General features: G+C 36.7%; 1 protein-coding gene and 1 long non-coding RNA gene across 3 annotated transcripts in view; one reads left to right on the forward strand and one right to left on the reverse strand.

Moving 5' to 3' along the window:
• LOC136718999 (uncharacterized) overlaps positions 1 to 21,849 on the reverse strand; it is an 85,895-nt gene that overhangs the window by 43,024 nt on the left and 21,022 nt on the right. The gene's annotated exons all lie outside the window — the stretch shown is intronic.
• The window catches only part of col21a1 (collagen, type XXI, alpha 1), a 37,055-nt gene continuing 19,990 nt past the window's right edge, over positions 4,785 to 21,849 (forward strand). Inside the window, exons 1-9 of the mRNA XM_066696920.1 lie at positions 4,785 to 5,083; positions 8,278 to 8,414; positions 8,858 to 9,418; positions 11,408 to 11,573; positions 11,724 to 11,949; positions 14,600 to 14,773; positions 15,446 to 15,523; positions 17,015 to 17,098; positions 18,977 to 19,039. Coding sequence (XP_066553017.1) covers positions 8,315 to 8,414; positions 8,858 to 9,418; positions 11,408 to 11,573; positions 11,724 to 11,949; positions 14,600 to 14,773; positions 15,446 to 15,523; positions 17,015 to 17,098; positions 18,977 to 19,039 — 1,452 coding nt within the window. The 5' untranslated portion in view covers positions 4,785 to 5,083; positions 8,278 to 8,314. The remainder of the gene's footprint in view (positions 5,084 to 8,277; positions 8,415 to 8,857; positions 9,419 to 11,407; positions 11,574 to 11,723; positions 11,950 to 14,599; positions 14,774 to 15,445; positions 15,524 to 17,014; positions 17,099 to 18,976; positions 19,040 to 21,849) is intronic.

The following is a 21,849-nucleotide window of genomic DNA, read 5'->3' on the forward strand; positions in this document are numbered from 1 at the left end:
CTGTGTTTATTTTGGAAAAAGTATTTATTTATGTTGCTTGTCATGTATAAATGCACACATTTAACATTTGTTGCAGGATTGGCATTAACTTTAAAGAGGAAATATAAATTACTTCACTGAGTTTAATAGAGATTAAAGCGCACAAGGAAATACCTAGCCTGAGAGATCTTGCCAGACCAAACAAGACCTTATTGGTTGTCTCTGTTTGAAGTCAGGATTTAGAGTGCATGAGTCCCAATATGTCTAATATATTGAATCCGTTTGTGAGTTTCAAGACTGTGGCAGGAAGCTATTTTCTTCATGCGAATTCCAAATGTAGTTCTACAGCACAAGACATATGTACCTGACTGGAATGAATGTGTGTAGTTTTGGCTTTGAGTTCTTTAGCTTTGTAAATATAATATACTCCAGATTAAATGGACAGATCTACTTTTCTTCAATAGATACTCATTCCAAGGCAATATTAACATTATTACTACTATTTGAACTCTTGGGCCAATCAGTAGTGGTTTTTAATTTAGATTGTAAATGATCAGACTTTGATTTTTGAAGCTCATCGCTGCATTAATAAGTGAAGGGCTGAAAAACTGGATGAATTTGCCATATACACCTATCAGCCATAACATTATGACCACCTGCTTAATATTGTGTAGGTCCCCCTTTTGCCACCAAAACAGCCCTGACCCATCGAGGCATGGACTCCACTAGACCTCTGAAGGTGTGCTGTGGTATCTGGCACCAAGACGTTAGCAGCAGATCCTTTAAGTCCTGTAAGTTGCGAGGTGGGGCCTCCATGGATCGGACTTGTTTGTCCAGCACATCCCACAGATGCTCGATTGGATTGAGATCTGGGGAATTTGGAGGCCAAGTCAACATCTTGAACTCGTGAACACCCCTCAAGAGCTGCAGTTTTGGAGATGCTCTGACCCAGTCTTCTAGCCATCACAATTTGGCCATTATCAAAGTCGCTCAGATCCTTACGCTTATGTTATGGCTGATCGGTGTATATAAAAAAAAAACATTTGTCCCTGCTTAAGTCAAGCGAGAACTAGTTGTTATGATTCTAATATTTTAAATGGATGGCCATCTCCTTATTCACTTCACCTGTCAGTGGTCATAATGTTATGGCTGATCGCTGTATCAAACTGATATCCACATGCTGAACGTAGCAAGTGGAGTTACATGGAACTCCACCTGGTTCAAATCTATACTGATTCTTCCAGGCTTGAACCCCCTGAACCTGAAGACTTATGTTTTGTTGTAATAAACCATTGGGTATTTGCATGGCTTAGCATAAAATTAATCTAAGACTCCAGGAAAGATCTGGAGGACCACACAGTCAACATGTTGTGAAAAGGGCAATCTCCCACGCTGTTACGTCATCTGCAACCATTTACTGTACCCACAGAGATGCAACTGTTTTGATTAAATCCACTTTTTACTCGAATATAGACTACCAATCATTCTGAACAGGGAACCAAACTATTACACCCCAAGGAGAGGGATTTTTCTAATAAACCACAGATCAAGAGTTTTTTTTTGACTATGAGTCCAATCCATAGAATAATGTATGTTTTATGCCTATGGTAATGTAGTATGCCAAGTCAAATGTTTACTAATATAGAAAGTAACCAATATAACAAATAATAGAAAGCAATACCAATAAATCGCACAAGAAAATACACGTTACAGCCTTATACACATTAGTCAAATTAGTCATCCATTACTCCCAATAGACTTGAGACCTTATTATTGTATTATACATTAAAACATGTCTGTTCATATTGTTAAACAGATTAGGCCTAATTGATTTGTTGCAGTATTTACATTTCAGAAAACTGTCATTATATTTAGTTTAATCTAGGGCAACACACAGAGACTGCATATATAAACTGTTCAGCATTAAATGCTGTTTGCAGATATCGGACCACAATGAATCGGTGACGGAGACAGGGTTTGGACTTCGAACCTCCTAATAACATGCCATTTATGTTAACTACTGGACCATATAGCCTACATACATACAACATACACTAGTACGACATGATACAAAGGTCTGAGACAATCACCTCCACATAGTAACAACCTAAGTAAACAAAGTACTGATTGGGGATACCACCTAATACAGACCTAGGTGCAAAAATTATAAATACAAATGTACTGCCAACAAATAACAATTATGTTTTGTTCCTAGCACTTGGCATACACAAGCTATAATATCAATGCAATGTGTTTATATAAGACATGCTTTATATAAAACAGATTCTCACAAGTGATACCAGAGTGGCTAAATCAAAAAAGCAACAGCCCTGCTCAGCAGTTTCCCTTCTCCCCGAGCACATGCTCACTGGTTTATTCCATGGAAAGTCTTGTTCTTCATTCAGGGCCTGTCAGACCAGTATGCAGCCTCGGCAATTGATCACACTAATCTCTTCTGCAAAACCCAAACAGATTAAATGAATATGCATTTCTTCAATGGAGCGATAAGGCGGGCCATGTTCATCTAATGAATTGTAGGGGGAAGGAAAAACAATCATTGTTTATGGAAATGTGGATGATGTTTTGCAACGGATTGAAACAAACTGAGTTATGACCCAAAGCAGAGAGGTTACCTTGGAGTATGTCACTTCAGATTCCATATGTTAAGTCAGAAATGTGTTTATGAAGAACAGTCGACGTTGAAAGCTATTGCTCTGTAATAGTGATGATTTTCATCTAAGCAGGGTCTTTACACAATTCTAATAATATTGGAATGGTTACGAGGCACCCCCGCAGTGGGCCGACAAACTTTCTGATCTCCATTAGCTGTAACATTGTCTGGGGGTCCCAGGCCTTCAGTTGTGGACCCCCAGACATGCATCTTCTCCTGTGACAGTTTGTCAACCTGTAAGAGTTTCTGTTCTTCTCTCCTCCATGCTTAGTGGTGCACTTTATTTTAGTATGAATAACTCAAGCTTGTGTGGTTTACCTCGATGTGTAAATCGCTCTCAGGCAACTGTGCGAAAGGTGCTATGCCAAACAACGATTTTATGATTTATTTTTCTTAATAAGTGATGCGAATTGAGGCCAGGTTTTAGTTACTGTGGTTTGAGGAAGTTCCTGTTTAAGGTCACAAGCACTTTACTCAATATCTATAATGTTAGGAATATGTTACCCTCAAATCACAGGGGTTCAGAATTCCTAATGTAGGAAAGGGAGGTTTCATTCCCCCTGCTGATTTGGTTTATGGCCTCAAATAAAGTGGAATATTTATCTGTTATGAATCCAGCTGTTAGGTGTGGATATTGGAAACACAGCTAAACAAATCCTATAACATACATTTTCCAAGAAAGTTTTTCTGTTAAGACATATTTGTTACTATAATACAACTGTGAGTTTAGGCGTCTGTCAAGTTTGAGTGCGGTGCCAAACACCTGACAGCAGGTGGTCTTACCATAAGGAATCATAGAGACGTGCTATATTGAATCCTGCACAACAATGACAGATTTCTGGCTCAGTCCCTCACCGCTGGAGTGAAAAATTATAAAGAAATCAAACAATCCTCAGACTTTTTTAAGCCCTCTAAGAACACAGAAACATAGTAAAGTTTTACAACAATGTTAAGTTGTTGCTTGATTTATTTTACCAGTTTAACACATTGCATTTCCTTTTCAAGGACTAAATGTAAGAAATGTCTATTCTCTTGTGGATAAAGCGGTTAATTATCTTGGAACATGGAACTGAGATGTTGTGGCTGGTTAAATGATTACATTTTTAAAGCCCCATCTAATAAAACTGTTTGGGTTGAAATGGCTCCTATGTGAACCTTAACATTTTGTTGATTTTCCCTCCTAGCGGTTTAAGATTCAGAGGAGGAGTTCGTATCAGCATCTGAGCACATATGATAAATATACATATTGTGAGTCGCAAGATTTGACTAAAATATGTGAAGGTGAATTGGTCCGAGTTATTCTGTGGGCAAAATGCCAAGTCTATTGTGAATTCATCAAATGGGCAATTTACACGTTTGCTTTGTTGAGGTGCCCACAGTTTATATTAGCATCCGCAAAGGTGTGCCAAAGCCCCGTAACATCACCACCACCGTCAACAGCAATCAAAAACAAGAGTATGTAACTCAGTGGATGGGGAACTGCGTGGCGCTGAGGGAATATTGCCAGGAAAGAAATCCTGACCAACATAGCCTGGCTTCACACAGGCTGGCTTCTGGGATTGTCACAAATTCACCCTATTGATCAGTCAATAAGGGAACTGATATCATAACTTATTTTCGATTGCAGAACAAGTACTTGGCGCTGTGGTTCAGTGAAGCATATGCATACTGAATAGAAGGTCAAGCAACTGTCAACCAGAATGTGAATATACATAAGATATTTTCAGTAGGCATTGGTAATAACTTGATTTTTTCGGGCTGACAATGTTTACATTTCTTCTTTGCAATGTAGTTTTCAGTATGAGATTGACAGTTCTTGGGGTTTGAAATGATCTGAAACTGTTAGGCGTGGGTATCATGTTAGATCCACTTTACATTTGACATAGATTTGTGATTAGATATCTATAACAGTTGGACTAATTGCAATAGGTATATGTCTTGTTAAAATCCATTTATATAATAATCATAAAAAATAAAACAATATGTACAAAAAATGCATGTCTTGTTTCTTTAGCAAGAGTCTCAACTTCACTGGTTCCAAGAACAGCAGCAGCAGCTGTTGTGAACTTGAATTCTTAAACCGGGATGAATGTTATTTTTGGTCGGAAAGAAGAAAAAACAGGAATAGAAAAAAGAAAAGGAAATGCAGTTTTTAATGCTACCATGCTTCCAGCCTGAGTATATTGATGTAAAACCTCTCCTTATCGGAGTCTCTCCCCCATGGTAATTGAAAATGGCAGCATGCCAGTAAGTTTTAGAGAGAACTAAAAATCAGACAGAAAGGGCAGGCATTATTCTATGAAGAACATCTGCAGCAGCACAGCCCTCACACAGCAGCATTGCAGATCACATTTGCACAACAATGTTAACAGCTAATCAATGAGGAGGTAAAATTCTCACTGCAAAAGTCCTGAATCTTCAGCTCGGACTGCGGTAAGTGTGCTGCAGTTTAATACTCTGCATGGTCTGAAGAGAAGAGTTTAGTTTAACTAGAATGTCAAACCCTGTTCCAGAGTTTGCTAGATGCAGCATCTCAAGATAATGTTTTAATGTTTGTTTCTATATACAAACATGCAAAGTTTGCTTTTATGACTAGACTGAACTATTTCTTGCAATGTGTGCATTTCTTAATGTATAGTAAGCATGCAAAATGTTATATTTGTACTTGATTTACACAAGAATTGCAAAATGTCAAATTAAAGTGTGGTAATGGCAGTGTAGATATATATATATATATATATATATATATATATATATATATATATATATATATATATATATATATATTCAGCATGTTTTTGTAAGACTCCAGTACTATTAGGTAGGTAAGGGACAGTACTGCATGTTGAATATATTTTTATCCCATTTTTTAACAGATCAAAGCATGTAATAGCAGAGTTACCGCAGAATCAAAGGCATATTGAAGAAATTAGAAATGGTTATCAGTTCCTTGTTTGTGTGCCTGTCACATGCATGGAATGAATGAGAATACTGTTCTTCGTCAGTGCACTGGGTTTAATGATAATGGGGGCTTTTCTTTTTCCGTTTTAGCTTAAGATTACTTTTTTTTTGGTTGCAAAAATGCATTCTATTAAACAAACAGTAAAACGTCTTCCATTTGTCCAAGCAGTTTTTAAAAAGGAATGTGATCTTCATTGTAAATTAAAATGATACATAGAAAGCTGACACTTCCAATTTTAAAACGTATTATGATCTGATTTGGAAGTGGTAGCTTATGTCTGTTGTTCCAGATCTCAGAGTACTCATTGGATTACCCTTTGTGAGGAAAAAAAAATGGTGTATATAGTGCTGTAGCATCCATTTGTGGTTTTGATTATTTGACTAAAATTCAATAGGGGGACTGATATAATGTTTTGGCCTTCCTTCTGGTGCCTCAGGAACTTGGCTGTAATTAATTTTCCTATCATCTTGGCAAACTAATTGAACATGCTAAACAGCAGTTGTTGATTTAAGGATGGAATAACTTTTTTCATTGCAAAAGAGAATTTAAAGCAGCAACACCAAATTATGTGGGTTTTGCCTTGGGATGGCTGACTAATGTGGGAGTTCTGGATCGAAGTATTGGGAATCTCCCCCACAGAAGTCCTCAATCCAGTCCTTATTATTGGAAACACCAGAAATATAAGTCATCGCATACAACAAGGCTATTGTTTGCTTAAGGCAACACAACTTGGTTTAGGCAAAGATGGAAAGATGTGTTTTCTTTTTGTAAAATGCTGGATTTTAAGTCATTAGCATATGATGCAGAAGATTATCGCCACTGATATTGAGGCCAACAGCCCGTTACGTCAGTGTTTCATATAATCTGCCTACCTTGCAAAATAAACAGAAAAAGAAACCTAGTAGAACTCATTCTTCACTTCCTTCTCATAAAGGTCATGCGCAGAAGAGAGAAAAGTGACAGCCTCCTCCTTGCTACATTTGATATCATTCTCGACATTGTTCAGTGTTCTTCCTTGATTTTTTACGAGACAAATGATGTAACCTTTTGGCAAATCAAGCATTGGAGTAAATCTACAATACTCATGAAGTGCCTTCTAAACAGCCAATGACTGTTAAGCCTTCCAACCAGGACAAAAGGCGAGACGTATTGATGAGATATTTAACGAGATATTAAAGTAGTTGGCGAATGTAGTAGTGTATGCATAGTCTTTATTCTTCTTCTAAAAAAGGTCTAACAGAAACCTACAAAGATAATATGTAGCTTATCAAACAATTTTCTGATCTTCTTAACAAAGTAAAGAGCTGTTTTTCAAGGAAGTTTGCTTTCAAGTTTTACCAGTGCATACCAGTAACTCAACCCATTCTCTCTATCCTGACATAAGGGAAGACCTATAACGAAGCTGCAGGGCCCTATAATGCCCTAATGACATGCCATATTGAGGAAACATGCAGTTACTTTATGGAAGTGGGATTTGTTAGTGGGTTGTATATGTGGTCTTGGGATACAGCTTAGAACTTTAATGTGGTGTACTTAAGAAGTAATGGGATTGTGTGCCATTTTAATGCAAAGAAAATCACTCCTACAATCTGAATCTACCATTATAGGATTTGAGGGGAACTGCGGTGGTGTCATGCGTACATGTGTTTGGTAGTCTTCCAAGCTGGAATTTCACTGTCTGACGGCACAAATGGGTTCCATGTGGGATCAGCAATGATGTAGAAATATCCAGCTAGGGAAGACGAGAGGGAAGCCACGGTGGGTTCCTGCGCAGATGTGGTGTTTTCCAGCTACCTCCTCGCCTTGATCCAAGAAACTGTTCAAGCAGCGCCAGCTTTGTAATGGCAGTCGAGCATCACATAACTCTTCACATGTAACCTGAGGTCACACTGTGGAAAAACATGATCACGATATGGCAAAGACAACAGACCGAAATAAGTCTTCATAATAGTTACCAATAGCCATTGTAGAGAATTGTGAATTTGATTGGTTTTCATTGCTGCATTTTTTAAATATCTTCAGTTTGTCCGGTTCAGTCTCTGGGAAACGGTTTTAAGAAAATATACAGTTTTTTAAATGTAAATTATTAATAATTGTCTGGAAATTATTAGAGGGGTTAATTCAATGCAGATATACATCCTGCATTAAGCAATAGGATTATGCCTGTGAGGATCTTACTCCATTTAAACCAGTTTATATGCAACAAAACATATATGCATAGCTGTTCACCATATGGATCTTTTGAAACATTAGCATTCAAGATTACAATACATGATTTGCTGCACATTCCGTGGATGTATTACAGGAAGATGAAACAAGTATGTAAAATAACTGTTTAAAATGCATATTTTATCTGCTTCAAAGCAACATAGTCTTCAGCCACATAATGTAATAAATTAAAGTCATGTTGATGCAATTACCTCTAAAATGCTATTCATATGATGCATATTTTCTCATTTATTAAACATATTACATCTCCTGCTTATAACACATGTAATTAAATTGTGTATAACATGTATGCATCAAAGACCAATCCATATTGTATTTAGAGCAGCTACATGTGCAGTATGACTCTTCAAATGGAATAAACTGTAGCTTTTAATCAAAATGCAATTACTACTGAACTGTTTTAACTGTCCATGATTTATGTTCTGTTTCTCTTTAGGTTAAGCCTGAACTTGGTCCTTTGGAACATTTCCAACATGGCACACAAATCAAAGCAATTGAATCTTATCTTTCAGTCTCTGTCAGTTATGTTACTTTATAACTTATGCACAGCACAAGACGAAGAAATGAGATCTAGTAAGATTTTTACTTTACATGACTTAACTATACAGTAATATAATATGCTGTTATTTGCAATGCTGTATTTGGACTTAAATGCGTTGAACCACTTGATTCCTTTCCTAACTCGTATCTCCTCTCAAAGAAAATAAATATAAAGCTCTGAAATTAGTTGCATGAATTAGTTTTTGACCACCAAATGTGTTTCTTTTCCTCCCACCTTAAGAAAACTAGCACATTTCCTTTCCTTCTCATGCTATTCATTATTTTGTCGACTGTTATCCATTGGCATCTCAATGATGTCAGAATGAAAAGGTTCTTAGCTATGAATTCTTTTTCATTGACGTTTCTCTTCACAACATTGCAAAAATGTGTACTGTATAAGCCACTAACCACAGATGAGAAACTGTGATTTTTCCACTACGCACAATATGCCTACTATTTGCATTTTCTTCTTTCAGGCTGCAGAACGGCTCCGAGTGACTTAGTTTTTATTTTAGATGGCTCTTGGAGTGTCGAGGATACAAACTTTGAAATAGTCAAGAAATGGCTTGTTAACATCACTACCAACTTCAATATAGGTCAGACATTCACCCAAGTGGGGGTTATCCAGTACAGTGATGACCCAGTGTTGCAGATTCCACTGGGAAGATATTTATCAAGCACAGAACTTTTAGAAGCCATGGAATCAATCGAGTACATGGGAGGCAACACGAGGACAGGAGAAGCCATTAAATTTGCCATTGACAATTTGTTTGCCACTTCTGAAAGGGCTCCTAATGGTGTAGCAAAAATAGCTGTGGTTCTAACTGATGGGAAATCCCAGGATGAAGTGAAACAGGCGGCCGAGGAAGCAAGAAAAAACGGAATCACTTTGTTTGCCATCGGAGTGGGATCGGAAACGGAGGAAGCAGAGCTGAAAGCTATTGCCAACAAGCCATCTTCCACTTATGTGTTTTATGTCGAAGACTACATTGCCATTTCCAAAATTCGAGAAGTGATGAGACAGAAGCTTTGTGAAGGTATATCAATTTCTAATATGCGTATAAAGATCACAAGTTTGTGTTCATTATGTAGAATCATCTGTTTTTGTTCTTTAGGGAAAAAATATATATATGTGTGTGTGTGTGTGTGTGTGTGTGTGCGTGTGTTTCCCTGTGCTCTGGAATAATAAATTACATGTTTTATGACCTCTGAGGCTCCAGGCTAGGAACAGGTCCTATTCCACTCTATATGACCCCCTGCTCCAGGCAGTAAGACTCACTCCTTGGAGTGGATTGTGTGGATTGACGTAGTAGCCGTCTATGCACAATTCAAATTAATTGTTTTGTTAATTGAATGCTAGGTGCTGTATACAACTATTGCCTTTTTCCTCTAGGTGGATATTATAATTACCTAAAAGGACAACTAGATTTGATAACTGTAGTTTTAGAAAGTAACCTTTTTAGAAATGATTATTTGTTTTGGTATCAGCATAAGTTTTACACGTACCATGCTACATTATTTGACAGTAATCAACTTCTGATATTTAGAGATGTAAGCACATAAAAAGTTACAGCAGTACGAGACTGGCCTATGAATCCTGCATGCCACAGTTTCAAAACAGTATTAAGCACAAGACCCTGTTTACTTACAAAGTTTTTTTCTCTGAACAGAGTTAAAGATATTTATAGCTTTGCTTTGTGAAAGATGATGACTCATTGTTATGAGCCAATTTTTTTTCTTCTACATAATTAACTTTCATCAGATCTTGCAAAGATTATTACACTTCATACATTCGTAAAACTATTCTAGAAATATTTATTTCCCATTGCAGTGAATTTTGTCCCATTTTAGTAAATAAATTGTCACATTCTTTATAATACTAAAAACTGGATATATTGTTAGACTGCTAATAAAGCAGGGGATCCAGTACAAAGCGACACTATTTTAATTTGTTTTTGGCTCTGTAATCTGAGGAAGAAATGGGCCAAATGTCACATTTTGTCTGGTTTTCACAATGGAAGGTATGTACTTAAATACTGATTGCATAGTTGCAAAAGGTCCAGTTTTCTACGCCAGGATGTTTTACTACAGATTCTTTACTTCAGTTTTAACAAATTAACCCCTACTAAGCCTAACTATTGACCCTACACTTTAATCTACCTTAATAATGTACAGATATTTCTTATGGAAAAATAGGAAAAGTAACATCAAATCAAATACTAATGTAGCATTAAATATATATTCAAATGTACTTAATGCTTTGTTACAATGCAGAAATTGTTTTGTATTTCTTTGTACAGCATTTAATATTAGAATGAGGGATTTGTTGTCTGAAAATTAAAGATGGGTCTGTTGTGCACACATGCTTTAATTAAGTGGACTTAATGAAGGTATTTATATTCATGCTGCTAACTCTATTTACCTTGTGCAGCAAGACATGCTCAAAGTGTGTAGAAATGCCTTGTGTAATTACACCCGTGTTAGTAAATATCAGGAATATATCATATAAATATAAAGATGTGCAATCAACAAATTGGTGATTTACAAATTGGAGTGGGGCGGTGTTGCTCAGGGAAGTAACCAGGTTATAATATGAATTGAATCTGGTTAAAAAAATAACCTCTCCATGAATGCTCACAACAGTCCTCTGGTGGCAGACCTGTGTTTTTCTATATCTGTATACAAGAACAAGGTGCATGGAGTAATAGGCCACAGCTCTTCTGAGGAGACCATTTCCTCCATCCCTCCTACAAACCCATTGTTGAAATAGGATTTATTATTCAGTGTTTGCATTCATGTTTAGTAATACATCATGCATGTTTTAATATATATATATATATATATATATATTGCATTTAATAGTCTGGTTTGATTAATCCTATAGAGTAAAAGTACAGAGGATTCCCCTTATTCATACTTCTAATTTGATCAAAAGTAATTGCGGTTTGTTGTGGCGAAGGCCCGTCTGAATACAATAGTCTTACACATGTCACTGCATCTCTCTCTCTCTCTTTCTCGTACTTTAGAAACGGTTTGTGCAACAAGAATCCCAGTAGCAGCTCGTGATGAAAAGGGCTTTGATATACTGGTGGGTTTAGACCTTGCCAAGAAAGCTAAAGGGACTCAAGGATCTTATTTTGGTAGCAAAGCCTATCTGGTGACATCACGGGTTGACTTAACTGAAAGCACAAGGTACTGCCTGTTCAGAATCTGTTTCTGATTTTCTTCTTCTTCTTCTTTACGATTCATTATCATCGGCTTCTTTTTTCAAAATATAAATACTGTTTAAAATCCTGTTTTCTCTGAAGATCCAACACCTTAGGCTTTTCTTGTTAATTGCAGGTCTATATTTCCCGACGGCCTACCTCCATCTTATGTCTTTGTGGCCACACTGAGGTATAAAGGATCGGTCACTATGGAGAAGTGGGATCTTTGGAGAATACAGACCCTGCACGGGGCGCCTCAGATGGCAGTTACATTGAACGGGAAAGACAAGACAATCTCGTTCACCACCACAAGCTGGGTTAATGGCACACAGACCGTGACCTTTGCCAAGCCGCTGACACAGGTAGTTTAACACGTGATGAAAAACAATAATCATAGTCTTCTTTCAACTTTGTGCCGACTGTTACTGCTGAATTTAACATCGGTTTCCAACTGTTTCATAAAAATGGCACATGATATTTGGCCAGACAATCCGTCTTCATTAATGAATTTTTGGAGTCTTTGCAAGATTTCTTTTCTTTTGCTTCCACATTTCTAAGATATGTGTATTTTTAGAAATAAGTGTTAGGCAAATAAACTAAATGGTTTATCTATACAATACCATGGATATAAAGATCTTCTCTTCTGTTATTTTAGCAGAGTGATATATGTATATAAATCATTTTATTTTATATTTTGATTTGCTGGACACACACTTTGCTTTAAGGCTCAGATTCCTCTCATATTGTTATATTTACAGCTTCATCATTTGGGTTTCCTTGTAATCTTAACAGTTGTATTTCTCTGAACGTGCACTAAAGTGCCAATACGTTATGCCTAATTATAACACATTATTAACAATACTTTGTTTATTATTTAAACCATATGGAAATAATAAACCATTCCACATTTTAATGCATGACACAATTTCTTATTTTATATAGCCTTTAAACAATATCTAAATCTACCGCTTGAAAGAACATTCCCTGACATACAGGTCACTACAAATAATCAGGTTCTAACTACAGCCATTCATTATAACTTACTGCTGTCAACAGTAATAATAATTAATTATCAAATTGTGGTGACGTTGTTGTATATGTTCTATAAAATATGTACATAAATGCAGGGCCTTGGCTGTAGGACCTAATATTGCTTCCAATTGCAATCAGAGGTATGGAAACTACATTTTGTAAGGGACAAACAAAACCTTCACCTGGTGAACACATCAGGTTTAAAAGACTCCTGTTGGCCGGCTTTATGGCAATGGAAACTGGCTAGGGGATGCAAGCAATATATTTTAAAAGCCATATAGACCCATGGGAGCCTTGACATGTATAACTTTTACGATACTGCACTGATATCTCAGTTGCAACATGTCACATCCAGAACTCACATGTAATTGTGTTATAGTTTTCGGCAGTATATCTGCTCATTGAAGAAATACAAATGTAAAACAGTATGTATCATGACCTACGATATTAGTTGGAACTCAGTCGGCTCAGTTGTTGAGTTTACTTTTTGTTTGTCCTGAAGAAGGGATTCCTCAATATGTCTTTCGAATGGGAGAGACTAAAAGTGAAAGGAAAAAATGTTCTCTGGCACCTAAGAAATAAAACATTATTGTGTTCTTCATTTAAAAATAACAGTGGAGAAGATTATGTTGGTAACGTTTCCCATGGGGATCTCCATGTGAATCAAATTAGGACCTCAAAACATGAACTATGTTTTTAATCTTCTCTGAAAATCTGTAATACATCCAGTACAAATGGTTTAGTACTAGGCATAAGCAACACAAATTGCTAATGGCCAATGTGAATTTGTGTATTTTATTTCTACATTGCTTTGTTTCTGGATCTGCTAGGCAAAACTTTACAATGGCCTCCTGCCACTCCCCCAGTCAACAAATCTTGGATTCTTTGCCATATGGGATTCTCCAACCATATGGGATGGAAATCATACAAAAAAAAAAGGGGATACTGCTTCAATTAAGCGATTCCCTACAATATATAACAATCCAGATATTTTAAAGATATGTATTACTTTCTATATATTTACAAAAGGAGATGGCCATCCATTTAAAATATTAGAATCATAACAACTAGGTCTCGCTTGACTTAAGCAGGGACAAATGTTTTTTTTTTATATACACCGATCAGCCATAACATAAGCGTAAGGATCTGAGCGACTTTGACAAGGGCCAAATTGTGATGGCTAGAAGACTGGGTCAGAGCATCTCCAAAACTGCAGCTCTTGTGGGGTGTTCCTGGTCTGCAGTGGTCAGTACCTATCAAAAGTGGTCCAAGGAAGGAAAAGCGATGAACCGGCGACAGGGTCATGGGCGGCCAAGGCTCATTGATGCACGTGGGGAGCGAAGGCTGGCCCGTGTGGTCCGATCCAACAGACGAGCTACTGTAGCTCAAATTGCTGAAACAGTTAATGCTGGTTCTGATAGAAATGTGTCAGAACACACAGTGCATCGCAGTTTGTTGCGTATGGGGCTGCATAGCCACAGACCAGTCAGGGTGCCCATGCTGACCCCTGTCCACTGCCGAAAGCGCCTGCAATGGGCACGTGAACGTCAGAACTGGACCACGGAGCAATGGAAGAAGGTGGCCTGGTCTGATGAATCACAAGTTCAAAGGGGGACCTACACAATATTAGGCAGGTGGTCATAATGTTATGGCTGATCGGTGTATATCTCTACACTGCAGAATACTTCTGAGTTCTAGTTTATTATTGGCATGCCATTGTTGGAGATTCAGAACTAGATATTGGTATGGATACTCTCAATTCAAACTATATGTATAATCAAAATAGCAATCATTATCGAACGAATTGATAAATCTGCAGGTAAATCTCAAAACAAAAACAAAAAAATGTATAATACAATAATGCAGAAAGAAATCTTTGCTGCATGAAGTTCTATACTGTTCAGCATCGCTTTAAGTTTGCAAACGACAAAACAGGTAATTGAATTCACTGCTTATTGATTTTTACTTCTTTGGTCACAGAAACTCTTTGATGAAAACTGGCACCAGATTCGGCTGCTGGTAACAGAAGAAGATGTTACTTTGTATATTGACGGCAAGGAGTCTGAGTCTTTCGACCTGGGTCCTACTATCGGTATCTTCATCAATGGAAAGACACAAGTTGGGAAGTATGTCAGGAAGGAAGAAACTGTACCAGTAAGTTTATAAAGCACGATCGTAGTCATAAGGACAAGCATTATTTTGCTCTGATTAAACCAAAATAAGCAAATAGTTTTTTACCTCCAGTGGGTAAGTGACTGAGATGTCCAACAAGCTTAAAATGTGTTCTAGTAGATTATTAATCTAATAGTTTAATTTCCAAACGTCAAGGATAAAGTGAAGTACCTGTGACTCAAATACATAATGACAAACTCTGTTTCAATGCAATGCCACAAGAATGATTTTGTATTATGAGTTTCCAATTAATAACTGGTAAATAAATAACACTTATAGGAAAGATTTTAAGACTGGAAAATATTGTAGGAAATTATGGAAAATTGTAGCAAACTACAGATGATAAAACAGTTATTTTAAATGTGTATGTAATCATTATCTCATAAAACATTTAAATCACATTCTGTGGTACTCTGTGCTAAACATCTGCAACACAGAAACATCTAAAGCAAAACAACTCCGTTCATGACAAAGTTGCATGAAACCTTGGAATAACAGGAAACAAACCAAATGAACTAATATTACAGCAGACGAGTAAGCACTTTCATGGGTAAGATGTATAAAAAAGGGGAGGCATTCAGGTAATAACATTTGTAGAATTTAACATGATCAAATGTATTGAATTATAACTAACCAGCCGTATGTCATTCACAGTTTGAGGTACAGAAGCTCAGAATCTACTGTGACCCAGGGCACAATAAACGTGAAACCGCCTGTGAAATACCTGGCGCTGTAAGTATTTAAATATTTTTTGCCCATTGTTACCAGCATGTTGTGTCTGATTAAAACAATGTTAAGGACAACAAGCTGTGTATGTCTTCAGCCAATGGAAAGGATCTCCAACAATGTTAAAGGATGCTGACACTAGCAAGCCAATGAACAGACCAGGGAGCAGCCAAGTGAGAATTAACTTTATCGAGGTAGTGCTGTTTTTAGTATAAATGAACTCAGCACAAGCACAAGTTTTCTTAAAAAAAAAAAAGTGATATAAGCTTTCAGGGTACAAGAGTTTAATCTGATTGGACTTTAGCTACTGCTAGATATATGTATGATTATTTCCATGGCTTCCAAAGTGGCTATACTTCAACACTGCCCTGTGTGTCCTCTTCTGGCCTTTATTTTTAGATCGGCCTTTAAGCTTTTTGTCATTTGCTTTAAGTGTGGGGAATTTATGCGTTTTCATGTCCAAAGGCCCCAAATGGCATTTTCCTTGTGCATAAGACACGTGTGTGTGTGTGTGTGTGTGTGTGTGTGTGTGTGTGTGGAGGAGGGGCGGAGTGGTTTAAAAACCCAGCCAAGGGATTGAGTGGGCAGAGTGAAACTTATCTGCTGCCAATTTACTAACTTCCCATAATACAAGTTAGCTTGTCTTACTTGTCTGTGGGAGGACTGTTTCCCAGTATCTCTCAGATTGGTTTCTGGTAGAGAGATAGTTCTTGTTGCTTTCCCCTCTTTTTATCATTTGGCATTTGCCATTCTCAAGGCTTTAAATGTTCCTTTTAAAGTGAAGTCAAATGCTTGCTGAAGAGGCCTGTCTGTTCCTCTTTTAGTTGCTCCGGGCTTCTGGGACTTGGCATCTTGAAGTGCACTTTGGTCCCACCCCTACTCTATCAAGATTTATTTTTTTCTTTCTAAAGTGTTTCCATATTTGACATCAATTCACAAAGACTAAGAAATTCAGAAAAACATATTTTCTGACAATCTGCACATCATGCACTATATTCATTTTGTTGTGTCATCTGTGGGATTTTGGGGCCAGGGACCTCCTTGGCAAAACATCCTCTGCCTACTAACGAGTCATAAAACCAGGCTGTATTTTATGTGTGTTATACTTAAAGAGTTTCACATGACAATCATTTATATAGATGGTTTTAATACCACACTTTAATAGCATCAGCTCAATTTCCTTTGGTGAAGTGATGTGAAGTGATCACATGATTTCTCTTCTTTATTTCAGGATGGAGAGGTATGTATTTTGGCAGGTGATCATACAAATTTTCAAAGTAGACATTCATTTCAATTTCAAATTGGATACCTTTCCTTAGGTAAGTTTTTTTCAAATTAGTTCTAGTTTTGTGATGCTTATACCAAAGATCTTAGTAACATGCTAAGTCAGTTTTGATTAGGTGTCCTACAGAACTCAGTGAGGTTAAGTGAATACTTGAACTCTATATTAACAAATAAAGGTCTTCATTTTCAACATATTATGCCTGTATTTTGTAGTGTCAAAATGGACTTGGTGATATTGTGCCAACTGAAGTTCCTTGTGCATGTCCGCCTGGGCCTGCTGGACCCCCAGGGATGAAGGTTAGTGAAGAAAAATGATGATGATGATGATGATGATGTTAATGTTAATGAGAATATGGAGGAGGGGATGGAAAATCAATAAATCTCTGTAAATTCCTCAAATCAGTAGAGATTGTGCACTTTTAACTGAGTACCAGTTAACTGCGTCACAGCTAGACAGCGTTCCATATGTAATTATTAAACACAATAAAAAAATTTAAAAAAGCAATACAGTACCTAAGAAATACCTCATCATTTCAGTAGGCTTTGAAAAAACAGCTGCATATTCAAGAGGTTAAATCAATGCATTGATAAAGACTTGTCACTTTTCCAGCAGTCTTTTGCTGTGCAGAATTTTATCAGCGCTCCTAAAACTCTTACAGCATGGCTGCTTCCCAGATGTCATTTTTGGTCATATGGATTTCTGGAAAGCTCAAGAGTGTTTTATATTAAATAGAGAGTTTCAACATTCTTGGTGTGGAAGATTCCCAAAGAGTGACTTTGCTATGGATAGATAAAATACTTATCTAACACAACAACTGTTATGTAAATATTAGGCAATGTAAAATACCTTCCTATTAGAAGAAGCAGCAATAAGCACCTGCCGACTCTCATACATCTCGTGTCAGACTCTTGTATTACTGTTTCCCCATATTGTAACTTTTTGTAACTGACCGACCAAAATGTTTTTCTTTTTCAATCTGTATTAATTTCATTTCAAATTAGTAACAATTTAGCAATGTGAGCTGCAACGAAAATGCCTGAACATTAGTATCCTTGTGGCAATGTTTTCCAGTCATAACAGAGAAATAAAAAATGTATTAGACTATCAAATTTGATTTGCTTAACTAAACAATTTACTTTTGAACATTTCCAAACCTCACTCAACATACAGATTTCAATATTAATCTGTTTGTTGCTCCTCTTTCCTTTCCTGTCATTGCTAGTGTCGCAGAAGGGTGTTTGTCTTTTAGGTGGGTTAACATACCAGCTGTAGATTTGTGGTAGTTTAATTGCACTGCACATATTATACACTTAACAGTGTTTTCATTTAGTTTGTCAAAGTATATCCATGCAGAACTTCTCTGTGAGGAAGCCATTGGTCATGTTCTTGTAGTACAGATTTTTGCTGATATGCGCAGATCTGCAGAATTCCACTGAGCCCATTGGATCTGCGCAGACCTGTGGAAACCCACACTACACAGACAAGAAATAACAAATCCCACCCTCCCGTCAATCTTCATTACAGCTACATAGCGAGCCAATCAACAGTACAGGCTTTAAAATAAAAAGTATATTGATTTTTTTTTTTTTAACTATCGAATGTTAGATTCACTTGTTGATAGAGGAATTTTCGACTAGTCGGTCTCATCCCTACTTTGGATGGTGGGAATGAGTTATTTTTCTAGTTATTGTTTTTGTATGTGTATTTATAGCACATTTATTATAATAAACGTGTCTTACTACCTATTTGTTCCCTAGATTTCTCTATCAACATTTTGACCAAGTGAATAAGCTAGAATACAAATTCATCACTGCACAAAAACTAAAGTCTTCTCTACATTTGTTGTCACACTAAAGAAAAAATAAAGCTAAACTGACATCCCTATGCGTCCAGACGTGACCTTTCTACAAAAGAACTAAAATGTCCCGGGGTGTGCATGCCCCCGGACCCCCCCTTGAACAATCAGTTCCCCCACTGCAAACACAGAATCCTATAGGAAATACGGACATTGGTATATTTTCATGTGAATAATATAAAATGTTTTATATTCCTCTCTTCCAGCTGGGCTTTCTGCCATTTCTCCATGGAAAAGTTCATCTTGCTCAGCTTGTGAGGGTCTGAGAGAGGGCGGGTTAAATCTTGTTGTTTGATGAAGAACTGCTCTTTTCTTCTAGGGAGAAATGGGAAGGGCTGGAGAAGCAGGGTATCCCGGCCAACCAGGAGCAGACGGTAAGCCTGTGAGTACTACATAGTTTAATATAAAACATCAATGTACCACTAATGAACAACACAAACATGGGCATGCTATTTTAACATGCTTGTAACTTAAAATCTGTTTGTAAGCTTAATGGGAACACATGCAACAAGAGAGAAAGAAAAGGCAAATCAGGAAGACATATAGAAAATGTATAGGCTGCGGCAAAATGGTAGCTAGAGTAAATCTAAACTTCCACCATGATACATATAAGAGAATGAGTAGCTATGCACAGCTGCTAAGCAAGTCCTTATTACTGAACTGATTTTCAGAGCTATAAAACATTAATAGTGGAAAAGGGATATTGTTCCTGCTGGTGTTGTTTTAACCAGCACAATGTGATGGTGGGAAGTTTTTTTCCTTTTTTTTGGAATCCAATTCCAGGAAGAAATAAGGAGACCAGATTGATATACGAAAATAGATCTCAAATGAATTGTACTGAAGTAATCTGTTTTCTTTTTAATGGGGGCTGGACTTAAGAGCCTACTGATAGCTATGAAATTCCAATGGTAAAATGACACCAAGCAATATGAATACAGGCTCAGCTGAATCATAAAGAAAGAAACTAAGGATTTTGGCTCTGTTCCCGTACTTGTTTGACAAGCACAGCTATGGAAGTTATATCTGATAATATTCAAAAAATATTTCACTTATTGTGCAAGATTACGGCGGGCACTTTCTGCTGTGTTTCAAGCTGATGTATCTTCTAGGGAAAAGTGAGATTCCTGAAACCTACCACTTGTAACTCTTCCGCATTACATTTTCAACAAAACTATAATTAACTGCTTGCACTGCACATGTAGAAAAGTTGTATAACTTTTGTGTCAATGGAAAACATTACTTTCATGTGCTAAAAACATGGTTTCTCCAATAGTTTCTAAACAAATGCAGACTTCTAGTTAGACACTATCAGGGCACATACACAGCACATGCCATCCACCCCACCTTTTGAAAAGACACCAAAATATTAACCCTGTTACAATCTATCCAAATTACAACCAGCCATAGTCCCCGCATAGAGTTGATTCATATCAGATATATTATAGAAATATCTATATGAAATACTGAATGAGTTTTCAAGTGAATAGTTTCTGAAGAAAATAAGGCGAAGCAACATGATCGGAAAACAGCTGTTAAGAAAAAAGTGGATAATGAAATTTCACTCTCATTACATGGTTGGTAGAGATTCCTGAAATGCATGGTGTTTCAGGTGATTTGTTTGGGAAATATCAGATTATAGTAAGGAAATGTATTTAACCCAGGCAGGTCAGCAGATCAGAGAAATGAAAAATGACTCCATGTTCAATTGGAATTGTGCCCAAAAATATCTGTGTCATACTAAATAGTTATTAAATCTCATAAGCCTGATATACCAAATGTTCATATCCCACAAATATTTGGTTAAAAAAAAAATATTGGAACATATTTTGTATTGGGCCTAATTTAAATGTGTACTTTATTTAATGGTACTGAGTAGTACTAATTCTACAAACGTGCAAAGTTTACAGAATGTTTCATGAATGGACATATGTTGCCAAAACCTTACTGGCTCAATTTTTTATTTTTTTTTGCAGGTCAATAATGAAAATATGCATAATATGTAGCTTAAATATCCATCGCTTTATCAGACAGGATAGTTCATAAAGAGGTCCCTGTAGGATCTGTTGAGTTTGGATGCCAGGCCGGCAAACTGAAACCTTCCAGCGATGACTATTATATACTGTCATGATTTGTGCCAGATTTGAGAAATTTGAAACTAAACTCCCCTTGCTATTCTGCTGTAAGAGCAAGCAATAAAAAAGTGAATAATTCCTGTGATACGAGCAAATCAATTATTTTCTGTCTACAAGCCAATACGTATAGGGCTACACCCTTCCTATTTGATTTTTAAAGCATGCATTGTAATAAAATTATAAAAGCTGAAAGTTTTATCACAGCTGAAGTAAGTTCTGATATCATATTTATTAAAACTAGTCTTAACAGATACATTTAGGGCTGGTTTCACAGACACAAAGTAGCACTAGTCTTGTACTACAAATTATTATTTTTGGTAAGACAGTTCAATAATAGCACTTATCAGGGTCTGTGAATCCAGCTGTTAGGGTTAAAGTAATCTTTGATGGTTTAGTGATTAGATTTTTCCTTGGACTATCACATTTATAATTGTTAATAAATACTTACAAAAATAAGTAGTAATGGGTTGTGAAGAAGTGGCAGCTGGTTCTTATTCTACCATGATAAAACAAGAACTTGGGAAAGGGAAATCTTGACTCTCTAAACTGAGACTAGATGCCATAAAACACACATTATATGGAAATATCTTAGATTGGGTAGGGGGTGGATGGTCATTGTTTCCATTAAAGCCCTATACATCTTCCCTAGGGGATCATAACTGGATGAATCATGAAGGAAAAATAATTTATTTCTGTGGACATTCGTAGGCTTGCAAGTTGGCTTTTTTACAATTTTTCTGGAGAATGAGTCACTTTCACAGTGACAGACTGTGGAATATGAATGTGGAAAATGACTTTTTGTAAATATTCACAGAGGAGTACTGAAATATAGTAAATACATTTATGAGGAAAACACCTGGTTTCCAATGCACTAAACACTTCCTGCTTTAGCTGCTGTATTTAAAGTGTGGAAGATAGGTCTATAGGTCACACTCTGCAATCAAGGGCAATTCATTTTCACTCAGGAGCAATTCTAGAATGGCCATTTTCTGTAATCCTATACTTATACTATCATTATACACTTTTATTTATTTTTGTCCACACTCGGATATCTACAAGG

The sequence above is a fragment of the Amia ocellicauda genome, chromosome 23 (assembly GCF_036373705.1).
Source record: "Amia ocellicauda isolate fAmiCal2 chromosome 23, fAmiCal2.hap1, whole genome shotgun sequence".
Taxonomy (NCBI): Eukaryota; Metazoa; Chordata; class Actinopteri; order Amiiformes; family Amiidae; genus Amia; species Amia ocellicauda.